This window comes from Prunus persica, chromosome G7, assembly GCF_000346465.2.
Source record: "Prunus persica cultivar Lovell chromosome G7, Prunus_persica_NCBIv2, whole genome shotgun sequence".
NCBI classification, from domain to species: domain Eukaryota; kingdom Viridiplantae; phylum Streptophyta; class Magnoliopsida; order Rosales; family Rosaceae; genus Prunus; species Prunus persica.
In genome coordinates, this window is record NC_034015.1 from 6145825 (window position 1) to 6158897 (window position 13073).

At 36.0% G+C, this 13073-nt stretch overlaps 2 protein-coding genes across 2 annotated transcripts; both read left to right on the forward strand.

Annotated features, from left to right (window-relative positions):
- LOC109946241 (probable leucine-rich repeat receptor-like protein kinase At1g35710) lies at positions 2778–3771 on the forward strand. The gene has a single exon (XM_020568532.1). It carries the CDS (start codon positions 2797–2799, stop codon positions 3745–3747), a length of 951 nt encoding a protein of 316 aa, XP_020424121.1. The 5' UTR covers positions 2778–2796; the 3' UTR covers positions 3748–3771.
- LOC18770889 (receptor-like protein kinase 5) lies at positions 3753–5662 on the forward strand. Its single transcript, XM_020568531.1, has one exon. The coding sequence runs from the start codon at positions 3769–3771 to the stop codon at positions 5539–5541; it is 1773 nt and encodes a 590-aa protein (XP_020424120.1). The 5' UTR covers positions 3753–3768; the 3' UTR covers positions 5542–5662.

Genomic DNA, 13073 nt, shown 5'->3' on the forward strand with positions numbered 1-13073 from the left:
TTTGGGAAAAATAAGCAACCCTCAAGAGGTATTAAGTGGAAAATACTTGCCACTAATAGAATACAAGAGATCAGAACTGTATATATATATATATATATATATATATATTTAGCATGACCTCTTGTTTCATATTTATGGCAAGTTATTTACACTAATACCTTCTGAGGTTTCTTATATTTTCACAAAATCCTTTCAGGTCTCAAAAATTACATGAACATCCCCTGAGGTTTCAGTTTATTTTCACAAAACCCTTTTCATTGATTGTTTGTCCAAAAATTGATGATTTTATTGACTTTTTTTAATGCAAATGACAAAATTAACCTCATAGCATCCACAATTATACTCTCTATTTTTTAGTTAAATTTTAGCTAAAAAATATAAAAGTTATTTTAGGAGCTCTCTATAAAATTTGAACTTCAATCATGCTCTCTAGTTTAGGGGGTCATAAATGCTATAACTCTTTTTTAATTGGTCCATCTCTATTTAAAAAATAATATAAAAATAGTTAGCATTAATCAAAGGTTTAAAATACTCATTAAATAAAGCAGCATTAAATTATAGGGAGCCATCAGGAGTCCTTTCTCTCTTCTCAGATTTAGAAGCTCCTAGAGGTCTCCGTATTTTAGGAGGTGAATAGGGAGCATGGTTGGAGTTGTATTTTTCCAATTCCTCCCTAAAATTTGTCTAAGAGGGTGGTTTAGGGAGCCTATTGTGGATGCTCTCAATGAAGTATAATAATATATGCAATCTAACCTCAAAGGACAACTGTCATTTCGAGAATTTTTTTGGTATAAAATCGTCAATTTTTAGATGAAAAATAAATGAAAATGAGTTTCGTGAAAAAAAAAATTTAAAACCTCAAGAGGTGTTCGTGTAATTTCTAAAACCTCAAAGAATTTTGTGAAAAAGCCGAGAATCTCAAGGGGTGTTAGGGTAAATAACTCCTCTATGACTATGTCTAATAGTTTATTTGAAAAATATGCGACGTAAGTATTCTTTTGGATATTATTTGTCTGACTTGTACTCCATATTTGTGGTCTTAAATATCCCATTGACTGAAATTGCTACTTTAAACTTCAAAGTGATTATCTGGCTTGGAAGTCTTTGCGTGCTGATGGGGTGGAACTACTTAGCCCACAACTCAACTTGACTTGGAAGTCTTTGCGTGCATGATCGTAGCAGTGTCATTATCAGTATTTTATCTTTATCAGAGACTTGGAAGTCGTTTAACCGATGTTCGCACAATTTGTATTGGTAGGGACCGGTTTATGGAAATTTTTTGTGCGGACAAAGGCTAGAGTTAACTCATGCTTTCCTTTTGTCCCAGTCTCTTGATATAATTTCCTAGAGATAAGCTGCCTTACAAGAATTTGCTATCTAACCATTGTATGAAATATTTTTCCTCATCGTTCAAAGAATATACCGTCATCGAAAACAAAATTTGAAGTCTTTTATTTGAATTAATCTGATGGTGTCTCTCATTTACTTTTAGCAAATATTTAGTCATATCAATTGGTGTTCTTATGTTTTAAGTGGTGTACAACAGACTACTGAGGGTCATTACTAATTTGGTCCGACACCAATACTGTTCCCAATTTAATAATTCAGGTTTAATTTAGTCCGACACCAATATTGTTCTCAATTTAATAATTCAGGTCTAATATTGTGAGTAGAATTCGACTCAATGGACTCATCCAGGTTGTACAGGTATTGGTCTGGGGAAATTGGCTCGGGTTGGAGGTTGGTAGGGTGGTGGGTTGTTGTTGGAGAGAGAGGAGAGAAGGGTAGTAGAGATTAGTGCATGTGGTAGATTGTGATCTTTTTATATTACATAAACACCGTTGGCTTATGCATACTGCTTGATTTGTAAATTATGAACAATTTTCATTTTTGATAATTTCCTCATATGAAATTCGTAGGATTTGAGAGTTTTTTATAAATAAAAAAAAGAAAAAAAAAGAAATATAGCAGGATCTCTTGTTCCATATCTATCACGAGTTATTTACACCAACACCATCTGAGGTTTCTTGTGTTTTCACAAAGCCCCCTCAAGTCTCAAAAATTACATGAACACCTCATGAAGTTTCAATTTGTTTTCACAAAACCTTTTTTCGTTGATTATTTGTCCAAAAATTGATGATTTTATTGAATTTTTTTTTTATGTAAAAGACAAATTAACCTCAATGAAGTATATGCAATCTAATCTCAAAGCACAAGTTTGTCATATGGAGAATATTTTTTTGTATAAAATCATCAATGTTTGGATGAAAAATAAATGAAAGGAGTTATGTGAAAACAATTTAAAACCCCAGGAGATGTTCGTGTAATTTTTAAAACCTTAAAGAGTTTGTGAAAAAGTCAAAAAACTCAAAGGATGTTTGTGTAAATAACTCTTCTATGACTACGTCAAATAGTTTATTTGAAAAATATGCGATGCAAGTTTTCTTTTGGATATTATTTATCTGACTTGTACTCCATATATTTGTGGTCTTAAATATCCCATTGACTGAAATTGCTACTTTAAGTACTGATAGGGTTGAACTATTTACCCCACAAGTCAAGATCGTAGCAGTGTCATTGTCAGTATTTTCTCTTTATCAGAGACTTGGAAGTCGTTTATCAGAGACTTTGTGGAAATTTTTCGTTCTTGATAGCATGTCCGCTACGACGTGTACAAGAGCTCAACCATCTGAATTCTCATTACTCCTATAGTGTACAAGAGCTCAACCATCTAAACTTCTTAATCTTGCGTACTCATATTTTTAGTCCTACAGACCATCCCATTGCATAAGAATCATGGGTCACAGCAGTGCTAGTGCTTCCATCCACCATGTCTCACTAATTATACTGTCAGGAATTTTATCCCTTGAAACCATTAAACTCGGTTTATGCAGTGATGATCATAATGTAGGATGCATAGATATAGAGAGGAAAGCCCTTCTCAAGCTCAAACAAGGCCTCATGGATCCTTCCGGACGGCTTTCGTCCTGGGTGGGAGAAGATTGCTGCAAATGGAGTGGTGTAGGCTGCAACAACATAACTGGACGTGTCAACAGGCTCGATCTTCGCAATCACTATTGGTTTGATTATTACGGACCAACAGAGCATGCATTAATTGGTGAGATCAACCCTTCTTTGCTTGTTTTGAAAGATTTGGTTTACTTGGATTTGAGCATGAATTACTTTGGAGGTGTCTTTCCAAGTTGCATTGCATCACTAGAGAAACTGAAATACCTCGATCTCTCTGGTTCATCTTTTGTTGGAGTCATTCCCCCCAATCTTGGAAACCTCTCAAGGTTGTTTTATCTTGATCTTAATTTGGGAATTCTTGAGACTGACCTTCAGTGGCTTGCAACTCTTTCTTTCTTAAAGTACCTTAACTTGGGAGGAGTGAACCTTACTAAGACTACATCCTATTGGCTTCCCGCTATTAATATGCTCCCTTCACTTGTTGAATTGCATTTGCCCTCTTGTAGTCTTTCCATATTTCCTCTCACTCTTTCTTCCATCAATTTCACATCCCTTTTAGTTCTTGATCTCTCTGGCAATAAATTCACCTCCACGGTACCTCCTTGGTTGTTCAATCTCACTAAACTAGAGAATTTGGATTTGTCATATAACAGTCTGACAGGAAAACTGCCTGATTCTTTGGGATATCTTAAAAGCTTGAGATACCTCAACTTGTCGGATAACTCACTTGAGGGTCCAATCCCAAAATCGATTGGAAATTTAACATCTTTGGAGTAGTTTAACCTTGGAGGGAATCAAATGAGTGGGATCATCCCAGAAAGTCTTGGGGAGCTCTCATCACTGGTTTCACTTGATATCTTTGGCAACAAATGGGGAGGTGCCATTACAGAAGCTCATTTCGCGAAACTTGGAGGCCTGAGAAAAGTATTAATTGGAAATTATCCCCGAAACATTTCCTTTTCTTTGGTTTTCAACATAAGTTCTGATTGGGTACCTCCTTTCAAATTAAGATACTTGGAAATTAGATCATGCCAACTGGGTCCCAAATTTCCGACATGGCTTAGAAATCAGACTGAGTTGACCACGGTAGTACTCCTTAATGCTAGGATTTCAGGCACCATACCAGATTGGTTTTTGCAGTTGGATTTGCAATTAGATGAACTAAGTTTGGCTGATAATCAACTCAGCGGCAGGGTGCCCAATTCATTAAGATTCAGCTATGATTCCCTTGTTGATTTGAGTTCAAACTGCTATGAGGGCCCACTCCCACTCTGGTCCTCAAACATTTCTAGGCTGTATCTTAGAGATAATCGATTTTCATGGCCAATTCTTCATAACATTGGTCAAGTGATGCCCAATTTAACACAACTAGACATTTCTACGAACTCTTTGAGTGGAAGCATTCCTCTGTTCTTGGGTAATTTAAGCCAATTACAAGTCATATTGATCTCAAACAACCTCTTGTCTGGTGAGATTCCTCATTTTTGGAACAATATACCATCATTGGTTTCTATAGACTTGTCAAACAATAGTCTCTCTGGTACAATCCCAAGATCTTTAGGCTCTCTTACTTCACTCCAGTTCTTGAGCCTCTCTAGCAACAACTTTTCAGGTGAATTTCCTTCCTTGAAAAACTGCACTTACCTGAATATTCTTGATCTTGCTGATAACAAGTTTTCTGGACCGATTCTGGCTTCCATTGAAGAAAGCATGCCCAATTTACAGATTTTAAGCTTGAGGTCCAACTCATTTACGGGAAGCATCCCTTTAAATTTATGTGGCCTTTCCGCTTTCCATATATTGGACTTCTCACACAACAATCTTTCCGGAAATATTCCCCACTGCATAGGTAATTTGAGTTACTTGAAATCTGAGGCCACTTTCATAGGCAACTATGCTAACTTTGGAAGATTTGAGTTGGTGTCAAAAGGAAGAGTGTATGTATATGATTATGGCGCCATCCTTTCCCTTGTTACAAGCATTGATCTCTCGGACAATAAATTGTCAGGAGAGATACCTATGGGCCTAACAAGCCTTATAAAGTTGGGCACCTTAAATTTGTCCATGAATCATTTGACAGGAAATATCCCAGCAAATATCGGAAACTTGGAGTCTATAGAAACTCTTGATCTATCATTGAACAAACTTTCAGGTTCAATTCCACAGAGCATGGTTAATTTAACATTTTTGAATCATTTGAATCTGTCATACAATAACTTGTCCGGGACAATTCCAACGAGTAACCAGTTTCAGACCTTTGTTGACCCGTCAATTTATGAGGGCAACCCCGGTCTTAGCTGGTGTCCATTACCAACTGGTTGCCAAGACAATGAAGAAGCACCTCAAGTTCCAAGTGGAGATGGAGAAGAGGATGATGGCAGTAAACTTGAAAAGCTACAGTTCATCATCAGCATGGTGATAGGTTTCTGTGCAGGGTTTTGGGGAGTTTTTGGGACTTTGGCCATGAAGGGGTCTTGGAGACATTCCTATTTTCACTTCATTGACAAAGTGAAAGATGCTGTCCTTGATTTTTTCCCAGCCATTGGTACTTATCTGCAGAAAAGATTGTAGAGCACTGAAGAAGCTGCACATGTGAAGGCATATGTATGCAAGCAAATAAAGCAAAGTTCAGTATTGTCCTTTACAATTTTGTAAGTTGGTTATTGTAATATGAATTTATACTTTTGTGTATTGTGCCTTAACAAAACAATTGCTTCAATCCATTGGAGTCAGAAAATAAAAGATTTAAGGAAGTTCCTCACAAGAAGTAAAACTGAGGTCACTACTACAAAAAGTGAAAAAGACGACCAGAAAACAACGACGGTCTAAGCGAAAACCGTCGTGGTTTTTAAAAAGATGACGGTTCTAAAAACACCGTCGTGTAATACAACCTTAGACAACTAAAAAATGGAGATTCAAATGGCTGTTCAAAAACAACGACGTACATAATTAAACAACCGACGTCTATTTGAAACAGATTTCCGCAGTGTAAAATCAATGCCAACAAAGAACGGCAGAAGTTATGAATCGACCGACGTAGAAAGTAAAGACGACGATTTCAATAAAAACCGCCGTTTTTACTCATAAAATAACACGACGAGGTTTTCGTATAAGACGCTGTATAATTACAAACAAATCCACGGCTTTAAAATACAAAATATCGCCGTATTAAATTAATGTACAACGACGGAAAATATAAATATATGGACGTCATTCTCGTATAGTTCTACGACGTTATCTTTAAATCGTACAATAAAATTTAACGTCATATTTATTCATTTTATACGTCGTACCTTTAATTTTAACCGTCGTCTTAATAAGAATTTTTGTTAACAATTTTTTTCTTTGATTTTCTTATCCTACGTCGGTAGATCTACTTAATGACAAGAATTGAAATAACCACGACGGTTTATATAGAAAACCGCCGACATAATCAGATTTGTCTGAGATCCCAAGGGTTACGAAATCTGAATTAATTTAAAATTTATTCGGAAAACAAAATCTATTTATAATTTCCTCGGGTTAGTAATATTGCGTCGTGTTAGTTTACAAATTCAAGATGTGTGTGCGTTTGTGTATCTACAAATATTATACCTAACGTCGTTGCAAATTTGCAATCAGAGAGACAATTTTCAACGAATTCGGGAAAAAAAACTCTATTTATAATTTAAAAATAAAATCCACGTCGGTTGTAGTACACTTAACGACGTTTAACAAAATAATCTACGTCGGTAATTATAAATCTACCGCCATCTTACCTTAATATAGACGACGAGAAAAGACGACGGTAGAACAAAAAACCGCCGTTGTTTCAGTTTCTTTAACAGTTTGGTCCTTTATCTTTCTGCAGGACTTGTATAGTTCAAAGCATTGACAATGTCTTCATCATATCTCCCAGCAACTACTGATTCGATTGCTCATGCTTTAGAGGCCATCTGAAGCCATTTCTATTCTTTATCGCATTCTTGAAACCCATCTTCTTCTTCTGAAGCTCTACGGATAAAGGAAGAGGCTATCACAAATCTGACGGATCTTCTTAGCCAAGAAAATCAAGCAGATTTCCCTGAGAAGCGAACTTTCCTTCGACAGCGAGTGGAGGGCAGGCTTGCATCTCTTTTGATGGAAAGCAAGGAGTATTCAGAAGCACTAAGTGTCCTATCAGGCTTGATCAAGGAAGTGAGAAGGCTAGTTGACAAGTTTCTTCTTGTGGACATATATTTGATGCGAGTAAGCTCAATTTCTCTTTGAGAAAGACATCCAAATTATTGTCTTTGAGACGTGAGAGACTGAGAGAGGAAGAACTTGGAACCCTAAATGTAAACCGAAAATGAATGAAAGCGACAAATTTATAGAATAAATTTTTAAAACCAACGGCGGTCCTTACAAAAAAACCGCCGTTTAAATTGTAAAATCAACGTCGGTATGATCGACGTATATTACAGAAATCCACGTCGATAAATTAATAAAAACGACGTGTTAAATAATCTACCATGATGCGAGTTATTACTTATGTACTTTAATTTTTGAGTTTACTACGACGGTACCTACAACACTACTGTCGTATTTATTTACCACGTCCGAAGTTAAATGTACCGTCGTATTTTGTAATTTATACGTCGTAGTTATATGTAACCGCCGTATTATTTTTTTGAAATGGTTTTATATGTAAGCAACTTTTCGTCTACCTGACATACACATGCGCTGTTTCCAAACCCGATTAAAAATTTCAATCTCCCAGAGAAAACTTTTAGACTTTTTTTCCTTGTCAGAGCACTGTCAGAGTATCTCATCGTCTTCCTCTCGTCTTCTTCGTCGTCTCTGAACTTAAACATAATCTTCCTCTTGCTTTCATTGCACGCAAAAGGTAAGCTTTCATTTTCACTATTTTGGTTGCTGTTTTGCATGCTCATATGTTTTTTGTTTGAAAAATCTTTTTACCTTTTTTCTGGCCAAAATCATTTTACTTCTTTCCAAGTTCGATAAAATATACAGACAAAGAGGGAAAGTTTCCAACTTTGAAGACAACTACCTCAACTAAATAAGACGACGGTAGCTTCTTATTTACGTGGTTTAATATGTAGACCACGACGGTTCGTCAGTCGTTCTAGCGTCGTCTGAAAATTGACAAAGTTGTTTTTAAAATTATAGTCTTTTTTTTATTTGCTTGTTTAATTGCAGGTTTGATTTCTCTGAACAATGGTTTTTGTTTTTCCCTAATTTGATAAAATATAAAGAAAAAGAAAGTAGGGTTGGTATCTAATATAGACAACAGTATCTTATTGTTTTACGTCGTGTGAATGTTAATACCACGACGTCATATTAAAATACCGTCGTCTATATAAGATTCCAAAACTTTCTTTCTTGGCCTTGTATTTTATCAAATTAGAAAATAAAAACGATGGTTCAGAAAAATCAAATCTGCAATCAAACATTCACAGAGAAAGAAAGAAGGGTTTTGGATCCTTATATAGACGACGGTATATTACTACTGACGTCGTGTGAACATCAATACCACGACGTTATATAAATATTTCGTCGTTTATAGTTAATTATCACGTCGTTTATAGTTAATTATTTCGTCGTTGTTTAATTACCTTGGTTTTAAACATTTATTACGTCTGAGATTATTTCATTGCGTCGTTTAAAATCATATCATACGTCGTATTTTATTAATAACCGTCGTTTGTGTTCTTAATCTTTTTCTGAAATATTTTCACTTGCAGTTTTGTCTGTAAAAATGGTTTCTCACCAAGACCAAAGTAAGGATTCTGGCTCCAAGAAAAATGGAGGTAAGGAGCTTGGAATGGTACCTCCTCAAGTGAAGCCTTCGAAGAAGATGAAGTTTGCTTCATCATCTGCTGAGACAGAACCAACCAGCACGACAACAATCTCTGATGATTCAAAGTCTGGTCGAGGTATGAGCACAATGCCTCATGTTGTGAAGAGAAAACTTCAGAAACTGAGGCCAATTGTTGAGTACAATAAAAGGGGGAAAGGAATTGGCCAAGCACATAGTGAGATGCAGTCCTACATTGGTGTGTTGGCATGCTCCAGAGTTCCACTTGTGGACATGAAATGGGCTCAAATCCCCAAGGATATAAAGGAGCAGATTTGGGAAGCAGTTGACATTGCTTTTGTGGTAAGTCAAGGGACAAGAGCTCTGTGTTAGCTTCTGCTGCCAAGAAATGGAAGGATTTCAAGTCTACACTAACGAGGCATTATATCCTTCCATACAACAATGACAGGGAGAGATTAAGCCAACCCCCTGAAACATATAAATTCATAGAGAAAGCACAATGGGATGCCTTTGTAGCTTCAAGGTTATCCAAAGATTTTGAGTCTGTGCATTCTCAACATGCACAGATTAGGGAGAAACTTGAGTACAATCATCGATTGTCTCGAAAAGGATATGCTGGTTTGGAGGATCAATTGGAGGAAACCATGCCTGGGGTAGAAATTGATCGATCTACCTTATGGAAGAGAGCTAGACAGGACAAACATGGTAATATCCCGGATCCAAAGGTGGCAGAGAAAGCAAAATTAATTGTAAGCCTACTCACTCTGTTTTAAATTTTTATTAAACTGTGAATAATTCTTATTACGTCTTATGTTATATTTTGCGTCGTGTGAATGATATTACCACGTCGAAATTTTTAAAAAAACGTCGTTAAAGGTCTAAATCAGGAATCACTACTCTGTTTTCTGTAATTATAGCATAAGATGTCGGTGGTTCATTTTCGCGTCGTTTGTATTGAATTACTACGTCGAAATGTTTTAAACAAGGTCGTTAAAGGTGTGAATATTGAATCATCCCTCTGTTATCTGTAAATAAAGCATAAGACGTCTGTGGTTTATTCATTTCGTCGTTTTAAAAACTAACCACGTCGGTATAACTACCGTCATGATAAATTATAATAACGTCGATTTATATGTTATTGCGTCGTGTGAAATTATATAATACGTCGTTTGTATATAAATAACCGTCGTGTGTTTTTGTTCTTACTTTTTTATATATCTTTGTTTTAGGATGAATTGCAAAAACAAGTCTCGGAAGGCAAAGTCACTGTATCTGGCAGCAATGATGTGCTGACCATGGCTTTGGGCCCCGAGCATCCAGGCAGAGTGAGAGGAGTAGGTGCTGGGATCTCACCAAGGCAATATTTCAATTTACCCAAACCACAGAGAGTGAGCTTTGACGACCATTTGAAGGACAGTTTAAGAGTTCTCCTTCAAGAAGAGACTAAAAAGATGGAAGCTAAGGCAAGGGAAGAGGCTTTAAGGATGGAGGCTAGAACGAAACAATTGGTAGAGGCTGAGAGGGAGCATTTCCTGAGTCAGCTTTCCCAATTAATTCCCAATTTTGATCCAAGCATGCTTAAACCCAGAATTAGCCAAAGTCCCAAAAATACAATGTCTGACAAAGCAAGCTGCTCTGGAGGTGATGTGAGATCCCTACATTTTGAGGATGATACTGCCAAAAATGGGAAACATCAGGAAGAAAAGGTAACATATCTGAACTTTGAATTCTCTGTTTTTTTAAAACCATTAGACGTCGTTATTATTAATAAAACCGTCGTTTGAAATACATACCACGACGATTTTAAAAATAAACCGTCGTTTGTATTTCAATACCACGTCGTATTTAGTTTACTTGTTTTACACGCCATTAAACGTTGTTATTTTTAAAACTTTGTGGTTTTTAGACGACGGAGTTAGTCATTCCCGACGTAATAGATGAAGAGAAGAAAGAAGAAAAACAAGATGAAAAGGAGAAAGAAGATGACGACCAGGTATGTTCACATAACTTTGCCTTTTTTATTTGTTTTTCAAAATTCCAGACGTCGATATTTTTCTTTAAACCGTCGTTTGTTTACAACTTAGACGGCGGAATTTTTTTCTAAGACGTAATAAATTATTCACCACGACGGTTTCTTCACCGTCGTTTAAATTCTTTTCAGACGACGTTTTATTCTTAAACCGTCGTTTTTATTGAATTACCACACCATTTTTTTTTATTTCTTTAAACAGGTTATTAAAGTTGTTGATTATTCAAATATGGAGGCGCCATCTTCTTTAAAATCCCTTTGTCGTTATGTGGAAACGACACTCGTGCCTCAGGATAAGACCCTGCACTTTACAATTGATAAAGAGGTGTTTGGTCTAGAGCGCGATACCTTCCTCCTGCCTGAAGATATTACACAATTTGCAGGCATGGAAGAAATAGGAGCTACTGTCATTGCTGTATATATGAGGTTTGTCATTCTAAAATAATACGTCGTTGGTTTATTTATTGCGTCGTCTTAACTAACTAACCACGTCGTTAGTATGTACCGTCGTGATCAATATATTATAACGTCGTTGTCTATTTCAGTACGTCGTGTGAAATTTTATAATACGTCGTTTTGTTATACATAACCGTCGTGTGTTTTTTTGTGCTGACTTATTTATATTCTTTTATATATTTAGGTACTTACACGATGTTTTGAAACGAGCAAATATGTGCAGCATGGTTGGCTTTATCAACCCTGCTACAGTTAGTGCCAGCTCTGGCACAATAGCTGACAGATCACGCCTACTAGCAGCTCGACTTCAGAGGACTGACGGTGAACAGATTTTCCTGATGCCTTACAATCCAGGGTTTGTCTCCTTAACAGGATTTTGTTTTTATGATTTTCAATAAATGACAGCGTATAAACTAACGACGTCGGTGTTTTATTTTATTGAGTCGTTTGAAACTACTAACCACGTCGGTTGTTATTTGTCGTCGTGATAAATGTATAATGTCGTCGATTCCTACTTTATTTCGTCTTGTGAAATATTATAATACGTCATTTTTGTAAATAACCGTCGTTTTTATATTAATTTTGTGCAGCCGTCATTGGATCTTGCTGATTGTAAGAGCAAAGAGAGAAACCGTCTATTTTCTGGATCCTCTGCCAGGAAATCGTGTGGTCGATGAAGAGGCCAAAAACATTGTGAATAGTGCTATAAAAATTTATAATTCTCACATAGCCAGACCAGGCTATAAGGCAGTCATTTGGAAAACTCTGTCAGGCACACCAAAGCAACCCAGCAGTGTCGAATGCAGGTATTATGTGATGCACTTCATGAGGGACATCATCATGGATCCTTCCTTGGGGTTTGAGAAGAAGGTAAGAAGAAATTACCTTCATACATTTTACGTCGTTTTTTGTATTATCAACGACGGTCATGTAAAATTACCGTCGTTGAATAGATATAGTACGTCGGTTATGAAAAATATCGTTCTGTTTTGCAGTATGCCAAGGGAAAACAGGAAGCGCCATACCCCCAAGAAGCAATTGATGAAGTCCGGAATGAATGGGCAGAGTTTGTTTGCCTTCACCTGGAATAGGGGAATTATTGAACAATTGATATTTATGTATAATGTACAAATTTTGTCTATAATATATAATGTAAAAATTTGTTGAGGTTTTCTTAAATTAAAAAAAAAACAAACATACAAATTGCGTAACCGACGTGTAATACTTTTCCAACGACGTAATAAAGTCAAAAGCCGTCGTTTTTTGTTGTTTCGTTTTAAACAAATCCGACGTAAAAGGATATTTAGACGACGTTCTTTGAACAATTGAGTCGTTTATGGTTTACAACGTCTTCAATTTCTTAAGGGTTCAGGGTAGTACTTTGTAACGACAGCGGTTAAGTCGTGGAATATATATTTTACGTCGGATAGTTAAATATCCGCCATGGTTTCTCATTTAAACGACGTCATTTTAACAACTTAGTCGTCTATTACAATTTACAACGTCTACAATTTATTAACACCGACGTGGTTTGTTGTTGTGATAAGAATATTTTATTATTTTTATATCAAAATATTCAAAATAAATTTAAAATAAATCAGAAAAATGCAAAGTCAACTCCTATGAAGTCATTGATATATTTTCTCCCCCCTAAACCTTGAAAAAATTCATTTTGAATAACAAAAATTTAAAATGACCATCCAAAACAAAATTGTTTTGATGAGTCATAAAATCACTTCTAGTTTTATGGTTTAGGGTTTAGAGTCTAGGGTTTAGAGATTAGGGTTGTTATTTATTGGGGTTTATTTTTAAAGTATAATT